Genomic DNA, 16694 nt, shown 5'->3' with positions numbered 1-16694 from the left:
GGTTTTCAGAGTAGCCCCAGAGGTACAAATAAAAAAAAAAAAAAGAGGGCAGTACTAAGTGACTAAAAACATGCATGGAGGCTGCATGCACGTCCCAGAACCCTGCTCCAGCGTCCATGTCTTCTGACCCTGTAACGCAGGGGACTGACTCTGAGTTTAGGGGAATAGCAGCCAGGTCTGTGCAGGTGCCAATGGTATTTATTTCTCTGCTGCTTCCACATTTCCGGCTTCACAGTAACCACAGGTATGACACAGAAGGGTAACTCGTGCGCCACCCTCTTCGCATGATGAGCTCAGAGAGCTCTCGCCCCCACCCTACACAGCAACCGCAATTATTAAAACCATCTTATAGACAGGGCAACAGGGGCTGATGAGTCACTTGCCAAAGTAACGAAGTAAGCAGCAGTGCGGCATCCTGACCCAGGCTGCCTGCCTCTAAAGCCAGAAACCTGATGGCCGTCCCACCTCCAGAAACGGATGGAAGAAATGGAAGCTGTCAGATATTCGGACCCTGGACTTCCCTACCCCATTCACCATGAAATTAATATAATCAGTGGGTTAAAAAGGAGCCTGACAGATGAAGATAATACTAACAACACTTGACTTAGAACTGGGGAAAGCATTAAAGATAAAGGACAGGTGAGGCCCAGGAAGGAATGGGACCTCGGGATGAATCCCGTTGACTTCAGCAGCAACACATTCCGAGGGCTTCACATGAGCCAGGTCCCGTGCTAGACACCAGGCATACAAAGACACAGCCCTTCACACCACGAGGATGTGAACACGTCACTGCTTGCGAACAATGACCCCCGTAAACAATGAACAACATGAGGTTTGTGCAAAGAAAATTGAGCACACACGTGGGTCATTAATATTTATTAGATGTCGAGGTTGGAAAAGCACAGAAAGAGTCTCTGCCGGTATCTGAAGAATCCCTGTTACAAACACACACGCTTAAACACAGCACATGATCCCAGCTACTAAACACACAGTAAGGGGCTGCCGCAAAAACAGCTTCTGAAAGTCAGCAGCTTGAGAGCTCACAGATCACCTGAGAGGTTGGAAGAAAGTAGTGCTTTCTCACTTCCACCCTCCAGGCCAAGAACAGAAAGAACGGTCTCTTCCGACACTCAAAGTCACATGGAGCAAACTGATGGCTTCTCCAAAAGGGAGCTCAGGCCACTTCTAGCCCCAGCATCCCCTAAATGGAAAATCCACTCTGAGTCACCTTCTCAGAGAAACCAGTGTAATAATAAGTTCATATCAGGGCAGCATTTTTCAGTAACAATACTCTTTTGTATGAGCTTCCTAGGTGGCTCAGTGGGTAAAGAATCCACCTGCAATGCAAAAGGGAACGCAGATTTGATCCCTGGGTCAAGATCGCCTGGAGGAGGGCATGGCAGCCCACTCCAGTATTATTCCTGGAGAATCCCATGCACACAGGAGCCTAACAGTCTACAGTTCATGCGGTTGCAAAGAGTCAGACGCACCTGAAGCCACTGAGCATGCACACAGGCACACTCTTTTGTATACGTCATCTCTCTGCATCTTTAAAAACCCTGTTGAATGAGTCTCTTTCCTGCCCTCCATGGACCTGGAACATAGCAGGTGCACAGGGAAAACTTCTGGAATAAATAAGCGTCATTATAAACCACAGCATGAGTAAACACACGTGCTCCATAAATGAACAAGAGTGAGATGAATGGATCCTTAAGTGACCAAGAGAATGACTACTTCCTTATATAAGAGAAAACAGAATCTAAGACTCCAAGAAATGAACCACGAGGCCAAGGTCAAGCTGCTTGAAAGTGACAAAACCAGGACAGGTTCCTCCCAGCCCAAGCCCCGCTGACTTTCCAGGCTCACAAGTCAGCCTTCTGGGTGAATATCCTCCTCTGTCTCTCTGCTCAACAGGAAGAAAAGCACCAAAGCTACAGCCCAGGCAGTGGAAGGAATGCTGGATGGAGGGAGAAATACCACCTTGAACGAAACACAGGGCTTTCCCTGGATTCCCCAACACACCTCTCACTGGTGGTAGAGGGGCAACCACCCTCCGACCAAAAAGCCCCTCCTTAACATTCTTGTCTGTAAGCAAACCCTATCGCTTTGGGCTTATACTAAACAGAAGTTATGACTGGGAACATGAGGGTCCTTGCTATGCCTGCAGCTCTCAAACTGCTCATCAACCTTCCTTTCTCCAGGCTAAACAATTCCAGCACGGTATTTTGATCCTATTCTCACAATTTTCGTTCCTATTTGATCAATGAATCAATAGGGCAAATGCAAGCTCGGGGCCACGCACAGCTATCTGCCTTCCTCCCAGGAGAAGGACCCTGGAAGGACCTCTGCCAGTTGTTCGGATAAGAAGACCAAGCAGGTTGATGGCCTCGTAGCATCCACACTGCACCCCCGTTGGTACATTCTGGGTCGGGGGGTCTTTTCCTCGTGGCAGACCGAGGCTGCTGCCTGGCTCACTGCCCACAATGAGCTCCAGGTGTTGTAGGGCAAACTGCCGAGGCTCACTCACCTTGTGCTTCTGTAGTTTGTTTTGCATCCAGACACAGGTTTCTGCCCTAATTCATCCTCTCTGGCTTTGAGAGGACACAATTCCCTAAAAATTAAAGCAAGGAGGGGTTTTTTCTTTTCCAATTGAAGTATAGTTGATCTACAGTATTATATTAGTTTCAGGTGGACAACATAGTGATTCCATATTTTTATAGATTATATTCCATGTAAAGTTATTACAAAATAATGGCTACATTTCCGTGCACTGGACACTATACCTTTGTGGCTTTTTTTATTTCATATATAGTAGTCTGTATCTCTCAATTCCATAACTAGTTTCTAAACTGCCAAAAGTTGCTAGTTAAATGAGTCTTACCTATTAAGATGGTCCTTTGAGGTGAACGTTTTTAAATTATTTCTCCTGTACATCAAAACTATATAATAAGAAGGAGGAGGAGAAGAGCGGAAAAGGGAAGAGGAGGGGAAGAAGGGTTAAAACATCCAGAAAACATCTCCATGTCTGGTGCCATTCTAAGTGCTTGACACCAGTGCTTCTCAAACATGCCTACAAATCACCCCGCAGGACACAGCTCAAAATGCAAACCCCAGATTCAGGAAGTCCCAGGGTGAGAATTGAGATTCTGCATTTCCAAGCACCCTCCAGAAAATCCCCATGCTGCCGATCAGCATACCACCCTTTGGGGAGCAAGATGTCACAAGGATGAAATCACAAGATTTCTCATTGATGGATGAGAAAACCAAGGGGAAGTGAAGGGTTTGGCTGAAGGTCAGACAGCTGGTGAATGGTAGAGCCAGGATTCAAACCCACGCGCTCAGTTCTCAGAGCTGGGGCTCAGCTAGACACTGGCTCCCATAGGCTACCAAGTTCCGCGCTGTTGGCAAGTGAAGGCCCTGCTCCCCGGCCAGTCCCCAGAGGCAGCAACTGCAACGCCCACAACTCTGGGTACAAGGGCAGTGATCCCCACCATTCCTGATGCCTGCACTGCGTGATTCCAATCTTCTAGTGGACAATATCTCTGGAAACTTCTTTGGTCAAATTATGTGGCAACTGGTGGGTATTTGATAAAATAGGTCAGAAAAATGCAGAAATGAGAGGCAGGGACAATCAAGAAAAACAACACTTTCAGTTTTCTTTCATCTCCAGACTTAACACAGAAAAAGAAGGGTCCTGTAGGAGCCGTGCTTCACAGAATCACTGGCCACAAGTTCACCAGGTTATTATTTTGTTTTTTCCTGCTTAAAAGCAAATCTTCTGGGATTCCAACTTCCAGGTCATCCCTTGTTTATACGCTGAATATGTATGAGTTGGCCATTCTCCAACACGCGCACAGCTCCTGATCTGTATTCCTTTACCTTCTGGATGCTGATGGGGCCCTGGAAACCATGCTTCCAGTCTTCAGAGAAAATTTAGATTGTTACTACTCTGGCACCACCTACTCCTGCCTCTGAGTCAGAATTTATTTTTGAATTAGCTTTTCACATCAGACCATCTCAGTTTCATCTGCCAGTTCTTTAACGCAGCTGATATACTGATGAGAGAAATCTCTGCCATCCAGATTTACTATCTCCAAGCATGAAGTTTCCTTCCCACTTAATCTTAGCGTATACTTCATTCCAGAATAGGTTCTTGTTTCAAAAGTTCCATCAGTCCTTAGTAAGAATCACCCAAATTCTTAGGCAGAGGGAGACACAGGTTCGGATGTTGTTGACACTAAGTCGTGTCCGACTCTTTTGCAACGCCATGGACTGTAGCCCTTGAGGCTCCCTCTGTCCGTGGGATTTCCCAGGCAAGGACACTGAGTGGGTTGACATTTCCTTCTCCATTAGGTTTGGATGGATTGTCAATGTATGTAGGGTGACCATTCTTCCTGGTTCATCCATGACTGAGGAGGGTCCCAGGATGTAGGTCTTTCAGGGCTAAAGCCAATGCTGGTCACCCTGGCTATATTACATTCTCACACACTGAGTACACGATCAGGTCGTAGCCCCAACCCTCCCACACACATGCCAAGGGACCCCATGCAAATCACTGAATGCCTCTGGGCTCCTGTTTGTCCAGCAAACCAGTGGAAAGATAGGTCTTTACCTGTCTTAACAGAAATACCATCTGGACAAAGAATTCTTAAAATAAATACCCTAAGGAGGATTTCTCAACACAGTAGGGCAGAGAGCTGCCGCCTGTGCTTAAAAGAGATGCCGCTAGACGGTGACAGTGCTGAACACAGTGGGCTAAAACTCTCTCGGGCCAGCTGTCATCGACACACTGCCGTCTGTGCTTGCCAACCCTGCTCGAATCTATAACTGGGCCAACCTCACAGCCCCGAACAAGCTCAGCCCTGCCCCACATCACTGCACCCAGACCAGCTGTCAGCTGCAGTGGTTTCCCACTACCACTGTTGGGCACCCACCCTGAGCCAAGTTACACATCGTTATGCCAGGCCTTCGTCTGCCCTCTCCATCTGTGGCTGCCCCTATTTTACCCACTAGAAAACAGTCCCTGGGGCACCTCTGGTCCCCGACCCTGGAGCACATCAAACCCAGATGGTAGACACAGAGCAAGGGGCCCCTCAGAGACCAAATCCAGGCCCCAGAATTACAAACGTGTCCACTGGGCTGATGGGGCAGGGCTAGCAAACTCTTCAGGGGTTTTTCTCTGGCCCGAGTGCAGAGTGACCAAGCTCCACAGTGGGCTTTTCTGTCCACAGCCTCACCCTGTGACCACATCAGACCCTGACCTGAGGCAGGCCCTGTTTCTCTTCCCCACAAGTGGTGCGGGGGGAAGGGGTGTCTGGAGCAGGGGCTACACACTGGGGACCCAAGGGCTCACTCTGGTCCTCGTATATGTTTTACTTGGCCCACACAGGGTTTATAAAAACTATCCGTCAGCTGCCAACTTGTAAGACTCAGCAGTTTCTCGTAAAAATCCCCACCTCTGAAAAAAAAAAAAAGAAAAAAAAACCTCACCTCTGAATTTCTCTTGAAAAATCAGATCCAGCCGCATGGCAACCAGAGCTGAGAGCTGATAATAACACCCAGAAGCTCAAAGTCCCTCCCACTTTCCAGAGTCTCTCATAAACTGAGACAAGCATCCATCACCACGCACCATGTTCAAATCAATACAGGAGACTGTTTCTTGAACCTGCATCTCTCTAAAAAGTGGGAGAACAAAATAATGTCCCAGAAGGCTGTAGACTTCAAGAATAACAGGAGAGATCCTTCTTCCTCTCAGAGGTAACAGGTGGTGTAAGCCTGGGGGCAGCTTCACCCCTGACCCTTACCTACGAGGCCCCTATCACAGGTCTTTGAGTGTGTGATCCTTGGCCTAAACTCTTCAAAGCATCTAGACAATTAAACATCGTAAAGAGCCAACTGCGGAAATTAAGAGGATGAGCAATTCAGATTGAAGGACTCGCCCAACTGTAACAAGTTAGCAGAAATCAGCACAAGGAAAGACCAGTTCGATTCCACTGGGCTCGGTTGCCGATGGGCAGCTTTGCCCAGGAACACACTTCTGGCATTCTGCTGAGCAGAGGCATGATCCAGATCACACCCTTGCTGTTGTTGTTGTTTAGTTGCTAAGTCGTATTTGACTCTTTGTGACCCCATGGACTGTAGCCCCCAGGCTCCTCTGTGCGTGGGATTCTCCAGGCAAGAATACTGAAGTGGTTGCATCTCCTTCTCCAGGAGATCTTCCCCATCAAGGGATCAAACCCAGGTCTCCTGCATGGGCAGGCAGACTCTTACTGCTGAGCCACGTGGGAAGCCCCCGAGCACACTCTACCATTGCACAAAAGTCACCACACATCACATGGGTCTCACTGCAACCCTGAGTGCAGCACCCTGTGTTCAGCAAGTAAGGGTTATATACGATTTTCCCGATTCCTCAATTACTCGATATTTTGCCTGGCAGGATAATAACCCCAGTGGAGGAAAAACAGGCGCCCTGGCACCTTAGAGGGACCGCCAGAGCAACAACAATACTCACGTCACTGCTCTTGGGCTTTGCCAGCGCCAGGCTGTCCCGGGCCAAGGCCACGATGACGTTGCTCTTCTCGCCGGCCCAGTGGACCACCATCTGATTGTGGGAATCATTGAGACTAACCTGAAAGAGATCAAACCAATACAGGAATTAGGACCCAGGATGAGTGACGGCCATCACCATTCTAAGACTCTCAGGACTTCCCTGGTGGTCCAAACAGTCACTCCTAAAGGAGATCAACCCTGAGTATTCACTGGAAGGACTGATGCTGAAGTTGACGCTTCAATACTTTGGCCACCTGACGCAAAGAGCCAACTCACTGGAAAAGACCCTGATGCTGGGAAAGATGGAAGGCAGGAGGAGAAGGGACAATAGAGGACGAGATGGTTGAATGGCATCACCGACTCTAAGGACATGAGTCTGAGCAAACTGCAGGAGATGGCAGAGGACAGGGAAGCCTGGCGTGCTGCAGTCCACAGGGTCACAAAGAGTTGGACATGACCTAGTGATTGAACAAATACAAAAACAATGGTTCAGACTCCATGCTTCCACAGCAAGGGGTACAGATTCAATCCCTGGTCAGGGACCTAAGATCCTGCAAGCCACACGGCATGGCCAATAAAGAAAAGGAAAAAACCAATAATAATAATAAAGCAAGACTCTCTCTCCACAACTCTAACTCAGAAATGCCTACGATGCTTACACCTGGAGCATGGGGCCAGGATGGCCTGTGTTTCCCCCTCTGCTGACTCTGCCAGATTCACTTCCCAAAGAAGAAACACTAGTCCTCTGCTATTTGGTATTAGCCAGACTGCAAAAAAAAATATCATCTTCTCAGGCTCTCATTGGCATAACTAATTACTTGGGTTATTTTTGTCCTTTGTGAAATCAACCTCTGGTTTCTCTTATCCTTACTCCACACATGGGACATGCACTTGTCAGATTTGAAACCAAAACACTGAAGCACCTTCCTCATTTAAAAGAGGGGCACAAGCCAGAAAGACCACATGCTTACCAACCCCTGTCTAGACTGGTTCTCTCTGGCCTACAGGTGATGTTGCTTATGCTTAGCTTGTAATAAGGAAGAAGAAAGGAAAAACATCAGCTATATTCAGTCAGTTATGAAGTATTCCAAGTAAGGAAATATTTTCCAGGACTCCACAGAAATGACCTTTGGCTTATTGCAAATAGTAGTTTCCAGGCTTCTGGATCTTATAAACCAGTAAAATGCAGATGAACTAGGCAGGCCAGTAGAGGGCTGGTTAGCCACCTCTATTTAGCCAGGTAAAGACAAAACAAAACAGCCACTGTGCCAAGGGCATGGCTGGCTGGTCTCTGGATCTCCTGAGGACACAGCAGACTGTTCCCCAGGGCTTACAATGGGGCATGGCGCCCACACGGCCCCGTTTTCACTCCCTACTGGCAGAATGCACTTAGGACCCCAGAGTCCCAGAGAAGAATGGGGCCATAGGACAGAAGGAGCCCGAATCCCCTTGGAGAAGTTCCTCTGCTCATCTTGAACCTCTCCTAATCACGAAATGCATTCACCCCACTGAGCTCCTGGGACTCACCTGTTATGTGGCCACCCCTCACCCAAGCAACACAGCTACCATCTAGAATCACTGTCATAGTTCAAAGCAAGGACATTTTAACACTGAAAACTGAGGACAGACAGACTCTCAGAACCAAGAGCAGTTTTTTTACGAGAGGCTTTGCTTTATGGAACGCTAACTCCATTCCTCTTATTTTTCCCATTTCCCCCATCACTGATGGATAGTTCAAGGGCTGGCATGCTGGCACACCATTTCACCCCTTTCGGGTAGGAACAGCCAACTAATGACCATACTCAGAAAAATTCTGAGAGCTGGTGTAAACGTTTAAGACAAAGTCCCCAAAATCCGGAGCAGGAGCAATGCCTGGGAGAAGCCTATTCCACCAGCCCCTTCAACCGTGTCTTGTCTCAGGCACATGGAGAAGACCAACCTTCTGGACCCCGAGGGGTCTCTGCACCGTCCACCTGCACACTGCCCACCCCCCTCTCCACCTCCTGGACTGATGAGCCCTCCCAGCTGTCTTCCCATCAAGAGTCTGAGCAGAAAACCCTCCGCTCCCCTCCCCCACCACCCACAGCGGCCTGTCCTTTACCTTCCTCCTCCCCCCTCCCCACCCACTCCTCAAGATGCTCTCAGGAGTCCCAAGGGAGAAGGGAAACACCTGTGTCACCAACTTGGCTGACAGAACAACAAAGGAGCTAATCCTTCACCACCCTGCTTCAGGTCTTAAACACCTGCATCTAATTTGATCCAGGATCCAGGCTCCTGGAAAATAGGTGAAATGAGGCCTCTTTAAAGGAAAAAATGTTTTTTTCTTTTAAGGAAAATACGTCATTCCAAAACATTCCTTCTCATTTCCAGAGAGGTAAGTCCAGGCACACATCGGCAGAGATGTGCAAAGAAATAAAAAGAAATAAGTAAACTACTTAGCTCAGGGTATGCAAGGAGGAAAGCAGCTAAGGAAATCACCACCAGCCACAGAGGCCTTCTCCCAGCCCACCCTCTCCCCCTCTCTCCTGCCAGCCCTCACCTCTGGGAAGAATCTGTAAGCATCTACAGGTCAGAAAAAGCCCACCAGCACAGGAGCCCTGGGCGTCTGGGCTAAAGGCCTTCTCCCTCCAAAACGTCTTCACCCTCAGAACCAGAGAGGAATAAATAGATGATTTATCCAAACGTCAATACGATCAATGATTTGGAGCCTGAGAAAAATCACTAAGTTCATCCAGGGTCTGGCATAAGAAAGCCCAGCAATGCTGCACCGGGGGGCATCCTCCCAACAGCCCCTCAGGCAGGTTCCTAATCAAATAATGCTCGGAACAGGTTACAAAGCCTACGGTGATCAGAGCAGGCTCAAGGTCTAAGCGCAACTTGCACAAGTCTTTCTGCTCGGGGGACTAGAGATTTACGGGGCCCCTGAACCAATCCTAGGAGAGGTGAAGGGGTAACAGCAACACAAAGGAGGCACCCGAACATCCAAGGGCTTTCTGACAAAGGAAACCAAGAAGGTGAGCTTGCTGAAACACCTTTAAAAAAACAGAAAAAATGTCCCTTTCATTCCTAACAGCAGACTGTAAAAGGGCAGCACAATGTAGAGAAAAAAAAATCTCAGGCAAGGAACAGCTTGTCCAAGGGCCACCAGGCAACTCACACAAGCAGCCCAATGCCTTCCCTCGGCTAGACGTCAGCATGAGCACCTCCTGGTCAGAGGAGTAACTCTCCGACCTGGCTGAGGCTGACCCCCACCGCACCCCACGTGCATATTCCCCCAGCAAAGAGCAGAGTCAGCTGCGGGAGTCCACCACCAGGCAGGCTGGCACATTTATTAAGGCAAAGACATCACGGTGCTCTCTGGTCTCACTTTCCTCCTCTCCATTTCCCCTTGGCGTTCGTTCTCCCGGCCCCTCCCCAGAAAGGGAAGAGGTCAAAGCAAGCCGTCCATGGAAAGTGACCAGGCAACCAGAGGTCCAGAGTAGCCCCCTCTCCTTCCCCTGTGATCATAGCACCCACAGGTGTCCAGGCTGGATCCCCCACTGTGTGGCTGGTTGCTAGCTTGCTGAGGTCCTTTTCTATCCCCAGGGACTTCCTCCTGGCCTCAGCCCCTGAGATTCCCCCATGCCCAACCCTCTGGGTGCAGCTACAGGCTTCCCTACATCCCGCTCACTCCTCTCAGCCTTGCTCACTTGGTCCCACAGACCACATGGAGAGCAGTGGGCACACAGGGCCCCGGGGAGACGCTGGTCTAGGAGGGAGTGAGGGCGAGTGGGAGGGTGGCTTTTCCAGAACGTAACCTTGATGTGCAGTCAGTTGTAACTACCACCCCGGGGCGTGAACAACCTTCCCTCTCCCATCTCCAGCTCACAGGGCGTAGCTGGCGCTTGATAAATGAGCCACAATTAATTGGGGCCATAAAAAGCAACGGGGAGGGAGCCCTGCACCTCCCCTCAGAAGGCGAACAGGGAAATCGGAAGCCACAGAGGTCTGGGCACGGAGGAACTGCCTCATGAACAACAAAGAGTATGGTGCATGGGGTTCAGGCCTCTGCTAAGATCACAGGCAGGTCGTTAAGAGTCAAGATGGCCCCCGAGAGGTCTCCTGGTTCAGGGTCCCACACCCAGCATGCTAAAATCAGCAACCCCAGAGAAACCCCTGACCTACTGATGCAGAACCCTCCGAGTGGAGTCCAGGAATCGGTATTTTTAAAGACATACCCCTGTGTCTCTAATGCAGCTTATTCTGGGAACGATGAATCTAGTTCATTCCCCTTCCTCTGGCAGAAACTGGGGCTTAGATGACAGTGGCTAGAAGGAGCACTCTTTTTCTGCAGGTTTGTCTTTGGGTATCTTGCATGCGTGCTCACTCACTCAGGTTTGACTCTTTGCGACCCTATGGGCTGTAGCTCGCCGGGCTGCTCCGTCCATGGAATTCTCCAGGCAAGAATACTGGGGTGGGTTGCCATGCCCTCCTCCAAGGGATCTTCCCACCCAGGGATCGAACCCACATCTGCATCTCCTGCGTTGGGAAGTGAGTTCTTTATCACTGCGCCACCTCGGGAATCTTGGGCAGTTGTTAAAACTGTATGATCTATTGATATGTGCCCCAACATGGACGAACCTCAGAAACAATATGTTAACTGAAGGAAGCCAAACACAAAAGGTCACATATTACATGATCCCATTTATATAAAATGTCCAGAACAGGCAAATCCATAGAGACAGCCTGGTGGCTGCTAGGGACTAGGGGGAGCAGGGAACAGGTAGTAGCTGTTTAACAGGGAAGAGGTTTTATTCTGGATGAAAATGGTTTGGAACCAGAGAGAGGTCGTGGCTGCACAGCACTGGGAATGTACAAAATGCCACCAAATTGAATCATTCCCTTTAAAATGGTGACTCTCATGTTACATGAATTTCATCTCCATTTTTTCAAAAGCCTCTGACCTGCAAAGAACATCACACTTCTCAAGTGCTGATTCAATACCTAAGAGCTCCCACTCATAAGAAATACTCCTTTCTTCTCATGTCAAGCCTTCATGCTACTGAAATATGCAGCTCAAGTGAGTCATAGAGGAGGCAGGCTGAGGAGTGGGTCTCTGGCCAAGGCAATCCTTCAAAATGCTGTCAGCGGCCTCTGCAAAGCCACAACATCCTTGCAGACCTGCTCCCTGCTCCCTGGTCCCTGGCTGGAGAAAGGGCCAGAGGCTCAGGACTAGCATCCACTTCCAAACTCACACATCATCTCAGGCTCCGGGCAGACCCAGATGCTCCAAAGAGGTTATGTGTTTTGCTTCATTATTCAGAGAGAGGGAAGAAGCTGGGGCCGCCCAAGCCCCAGGCTCTGGCTTATTATAAATAGAAGGTGGACGAATAAACTGCATAAACTGCTTGTTGTGTGAAGGCAGGGCTCACTTATATTCCCCAAGGCCCCAAAGGGACTAGGTATCTTTTGAGGCTCCTTAGTCACTTCTCACCTGTCAGTCCCCAGAACACTTCTGGAGGAAATCAGAGTGACAAGTCTGATGAGTAGTAAGAAATTTACAATAAAACCCACCAAGATCTGTACGGTCATTGAGTCTTACTCAAAAAGATGGGGGCCCCTTAGCGGAATGGGTCTGACGCCGCCTTCATTCATTTCTTCTGCCATTATGTCTCTCAAATCGGTCAAACGCGAAGATCAGGACGTCCCAGACACCCACGGCCGGTCGTCCTCACCACTCCTACACAGCTTCTTCCCAGAGCACAAGACGAGGAGGACAAATAAGGCAGTCTGGCTCATTCCTCTGCCTCACTAGCAGTGAAATACACAGAAGCATTTAAAAAATTCTACAGTGAAGTATAAAGCAAATATCCTGTCCTTCAACTCCGAGGACAGAGGCGGCTGCTAAATCCTTGGAACCGCAGGACAGGCCTGAGGAAACCAAAGACAGACACCCGAGGTCCAAGAATAACAAAGTTCCTCCCACCGTCCGTTTGCACGACCTAAATGTTGCTTATGCAAATCGGCCCTCCGTGTCCCCTTTCGAGACGGTGTCCCCACTATATTTAGTAAGCTCATTTTCCTCCCTGGACTCTCCACCTCAGAAGGAGAGCTGAAATCTAGTTTAATTGCTCCCTGCAGAGAAGCCCTATCCTGGCCTCTCCGCTCACTCATCTGACTTTTCTCAGTGACGCTTCAGCCAGAGAACTCATTAACTACTTCACTGATCAGCGCAGGCTGCCCATTTCACAGACCAGGACACAAAGGCAGAAGAACCTCGAACTAAAAACTTAGCATTTCTCTACAATCTCTTTAACTAGAATCATGAGCAGTCTTTAGATTACTTATTTTTTTTTTTTTCTGTTAAATCCAAACTTTATTTTTTTTTTTTTAGTTTTTTTTTATTTTATTTTATTTTATTTTATTTTTCTAATTTTAAAATCTTTAATTCTTACATGTGTTATATGCCACCTCCTGACTTACAGTATCAGTTTAGAGAGACTGTATTTCTGATAGATCTTTGGCAAGCAGAATCTACCCGCTGTTGACCTCTACCTGCCACTCCCTCCTGGGGAAGCCCACTTTGTCATTTAGCAAATAGCCAGCTCTGCTGTTCTGGGAGGGCTCCCTGTAAAAAAAAAAAAAAAAAAAAAGAACCTGTGAAAAATCTCTTTGTCATGAAAATAATCGCCCCTTAATTCACCAGTTGGCAAGTAAGAAAAAAAAAAAAGAAAATATTCAGGCCAGAAGAAACTTCAGGAACATCTAAACCATCTTCCACACCATGTAGATGGGGTTAAACCCAAAGATTTAGAGCTGGGGTTTCCATCCATCTGCCTTAAAACTCGGGGGCGCAGAGCACAGCAAGTCAGTCGTGTCTGACTCTTTTCGACCCCCTGTAGCCTGCCAGGCTCCTCTGACCATGGAATTCTCCAGGCAAGAACACTGGGGTGGGTTGCCATTCCCTTCTCCAGAGGATCTTCCAGACCCAGGGATCGAACTTGCGTCTCCTGCACTGCATGTGGATTCCTCACCATCTGAGCGTCCAGGGAAGCCCAGAACTAGAACCAGCCTTAAATTAGGATTCACCTCCGTAGGATAGTTCCAGAGTATCCCCTCTCCTTGACTCTCCTCTTCAGCTCTACGGCTTCACAATAAATAGCCCCCCACCTCATTCATTTAGTAAATATTTATTGAGTACTTGCTCCATATCAGATGCCACAAGAGGTGTTAAGAAAACATCAGACTTCTAGGTCTTGCCTTGTGGCTCTCAAATCATTAGGGGAAACAAACATTAAAGAGTTAATTTCATGAATAATGCTTACAGTTGTTATTTGGGGGGAGGGCATAACCAAGTGTAGGGCTGCACTGAAGACAGGACCCCCAGTGGGCACCAAAAGGATGAAGAGGAAGGAGTCCTGGCAAAGAGGGTGGAGAACAGAGCAGAGAGACTGAGGAGCTAAGAGGACGATCAGGGCGAAAGCCAAGGACTCGGGGGGACCCGCAACTTGACAAGTTCAAAGAAAATTCATGGAGCCAGAAGAGCCAAGGAGAGGGTGGAATTATACGAGACCTCTTGGCTTTTAAAGGGGAACAAAAGAGATCGCAGCCACTGGACCCCTGGCTGAAAGCAAGGCCTTCACTGGATTATTTACAAAAGGCAAAGACCGTAAAGTTGAGACAAATCAGAGACTTGGGTTTGAATCTCGGTCTCTACAGCTGACCAGCTGTACAGCTCTTGGGATGTCCCTTTGCTTTTTGGAGCCTCAAGATACTCATCTGTGAAATGAGCAGAATAATAAGGCTGTAAGATGAGCGACACCAGAGAGCCAGTGGAAAGTTGTACTTTAACCACCAGCTCCATAACAGCAACAACCACACAATTCAGGGTCTCTACGACTGCCAGAAAGGCAGGGACATCCATCTGCCCACCAGCCCATCCACAGCAGGTGCCTGGGGATACTTTTGCTTTCTTACCAAAGGAGGGAAAACTCACTGTGTAGACATGAATTGGAGAAGCTCTGCAGGGCAAAAGCTATTCTTTGGCAAACTGCATTTCTTAGGGATGTCAAAAAGTGGAAAGACAAACTTATGACAAAATTAAAATACGTGCTGTTTTTTTTTTTAATGTATGGATGCCTTTCCTTAAGATTTAGTCTTTAACAATGACCCTGCTACCAGTCCTCCCTAGGAAAGAAAGGCTTCTTTTCATATTGCTAAAATAATAATAAGGCTTGCCTTACTAATTTTACAGGACGGCTGTTAAGATTCAAATGAGATGATATTCATGAATATATTTCATAAACTGCAAAATGCTGAAATATGTTCTCTTGTTACTGGTATGGTCTTTATATCAAAATAAACCATTCTTCACAAAATGGCAACACACAGGAAACTAATGTGACATTGCAGGGGACGTGGATTTGATTCCTGATCTGGGAAGATCGCACATGCCACAAGCAGCTAAGCCTGTGGGCCACAGCTTTGAGCCCGAGCACCCTAGAGTCTGTGCTCTGCAACGAGAAGCCTGCGCACCACAGCTAGAGAGCAGCCCCGCTCGCCACAACTAGTGAAAGCCCTCTCACAGCAGCAAAGACCTAGCGCAGCCAAAAATAAAAATAAACAAATAACATTTTTAAAAAACTACTGTGCGCATGGCCAGGTTTGGAACACCGAGGCCTAAGAGCGGGAAGCAAAGACATACCTACCCTGATGAGACACTGCATGTCTGTGTCAAGCTCAGAAGCCAGTCATGGCCAACCCCTGCATTCAAGCAGCCTTCCCCTCACTCCACACCTGAGATCCGCAACCCGAGGAAACCAAAGCTCCAGTTCCCAAAGCTCCAAGGAACCAACGCAGACATGACACTGATTTCTAGCACTTTCCTCGCCCCAAGAGTAAAGCATTTACATTACATGCCAGAACCAAATGCCTCAAGACCTCACCTTGTGTGAGTGCTAAGTCACTTCAGTTCTGACCAACTCTTTGCGCTCCCATTGACTACAGCCCAACAGGCTCCTCTGTCCATGGGATTCTCCAGGCAAGGATACTAGAGTGGGTTGCCGTGCCCTCCTCCAGGGGGTCTTCCCAACCCAGGGATTGAACTCTTGTCTCCTGCGGCTCCTGCATTGCAGGTGGATTCTTTACCACTGAACCACCAGGAAAGCCCGACCTCACCTGCTGCTGCTGCTGCTAAGTCGCTTCAGTCGTGTCCGACTCTGTGCGACCCCATAGATGGTAGCCCACCAGGCTCCCCCGTCCCCGGGACTCTCCAGGCAAGGACACTGGAGTGGGTTGCCATTTCCTTCCCCATGCATGAAAGTGAAAAGTGAAAGTGAAGTCGCTCAGTCGTGTCCTACTCTTCGCAACCCCATGGACTGCGGCCTACCAGGCTCCTCCACCCATGGGATTTTCCAGGCAAGAGTACTGGAGTGGGTTGCCATTGCCTTCTCCGTGACCTCACCTTACCTGTGGCTTAAACCCCACAGCAAGGCTGACCTCTCATTCACGTGAGATGCCTCTGGTACCAGGAGGGCAAGCAGAAGCCCCCGGGGCAACTCCCCAGCCCCAGCTTAAATCCCCAGCCCTGTGATGACAGCCCTTTCTCCTCCACCCAGCTCTCTGCATCCACTGCTGAATTCTTCCCTCTCAAGGACGGAGGAGGCCTTGTCTCTGCAGGAACCCCGGCATCACCTCCAGCAACAGCTCGCCTTGCCAAATCCAGCGAACTGTGAGCATGGTTAACTACAGGATTTTTTTTAAAAGAACTCCTCAGTTGAGAGAACTTCAGGGAACTAAATATATACAGATGAGGTAAGTCATAGGTACACAGTCTCATGTTACTCGATTAATTGAGCACAGGTTTAAAACATTTCAAGTCTCTTCCACCCTCCCCCAGCCTCACATCCCCTCACCCGTCTCTGTCTGCTGCTCTCCCCATCCTCTGCCATCAGCAGGGTCCTCTGGGGGGACCCTGGGGCAGGTCTTGTTCCCAGGCCTCTGGGGTAGACCCACATGGAAGTGTCTTGCCTGTGTCCTCTGGGCTAACAGAGAAACAGGGTCCTTTACTATCTGGGCCCTTCCCCCATGTGTGGCTCCTCTCGGAGGCACCCACATGAGGTTCTCCAGAGAGGGTCCCTAAACTGGCCTTACTCCCAGCATTGTTT

General features: G+C 48.8%; 1 protein-coding gene across 1 annotated transcript in view; it reads right to left on the bottom strand.

Moving 5' to 3' along the window:
* The window catches only part of SORL1 (sortilin related receptor 1), a 162350-nt gene that overhangs the window by 138017 nt on the left and 7639 nt on the right, over positions 1-16694 (bottom strand). Inside the window, exon 2 of the mRNA XM_052652557.1 lies at positions 6512-6628. Coding sequence (XP_052508517.1) covers positions 6512-6628 — 117 coding nt within the window. The remainder of the gene's footprint in view (positions 1-6511; positions 6629-16694) is intronic.

This window comes from Budorcas taxicolor, chromosome 15, assembly GCF_023091745.1.
Source record: "Budorcas taxicolor isolate Tak-1 chromosome 15, Takin1.1, whole genome shotgun sequence".
NCBI classification, from domain to species: domain Eukaryota; kingdom Metazoa; phylum Chordata; class Mammalia; order Artiodactyla; family Bovidae; genus Budorcas; species Budorcas taxicolor.
Note: the sequence above shows the minus strand (reverse complement) of the source record. Positions and strands in the feature narration are given on the sequence as shown.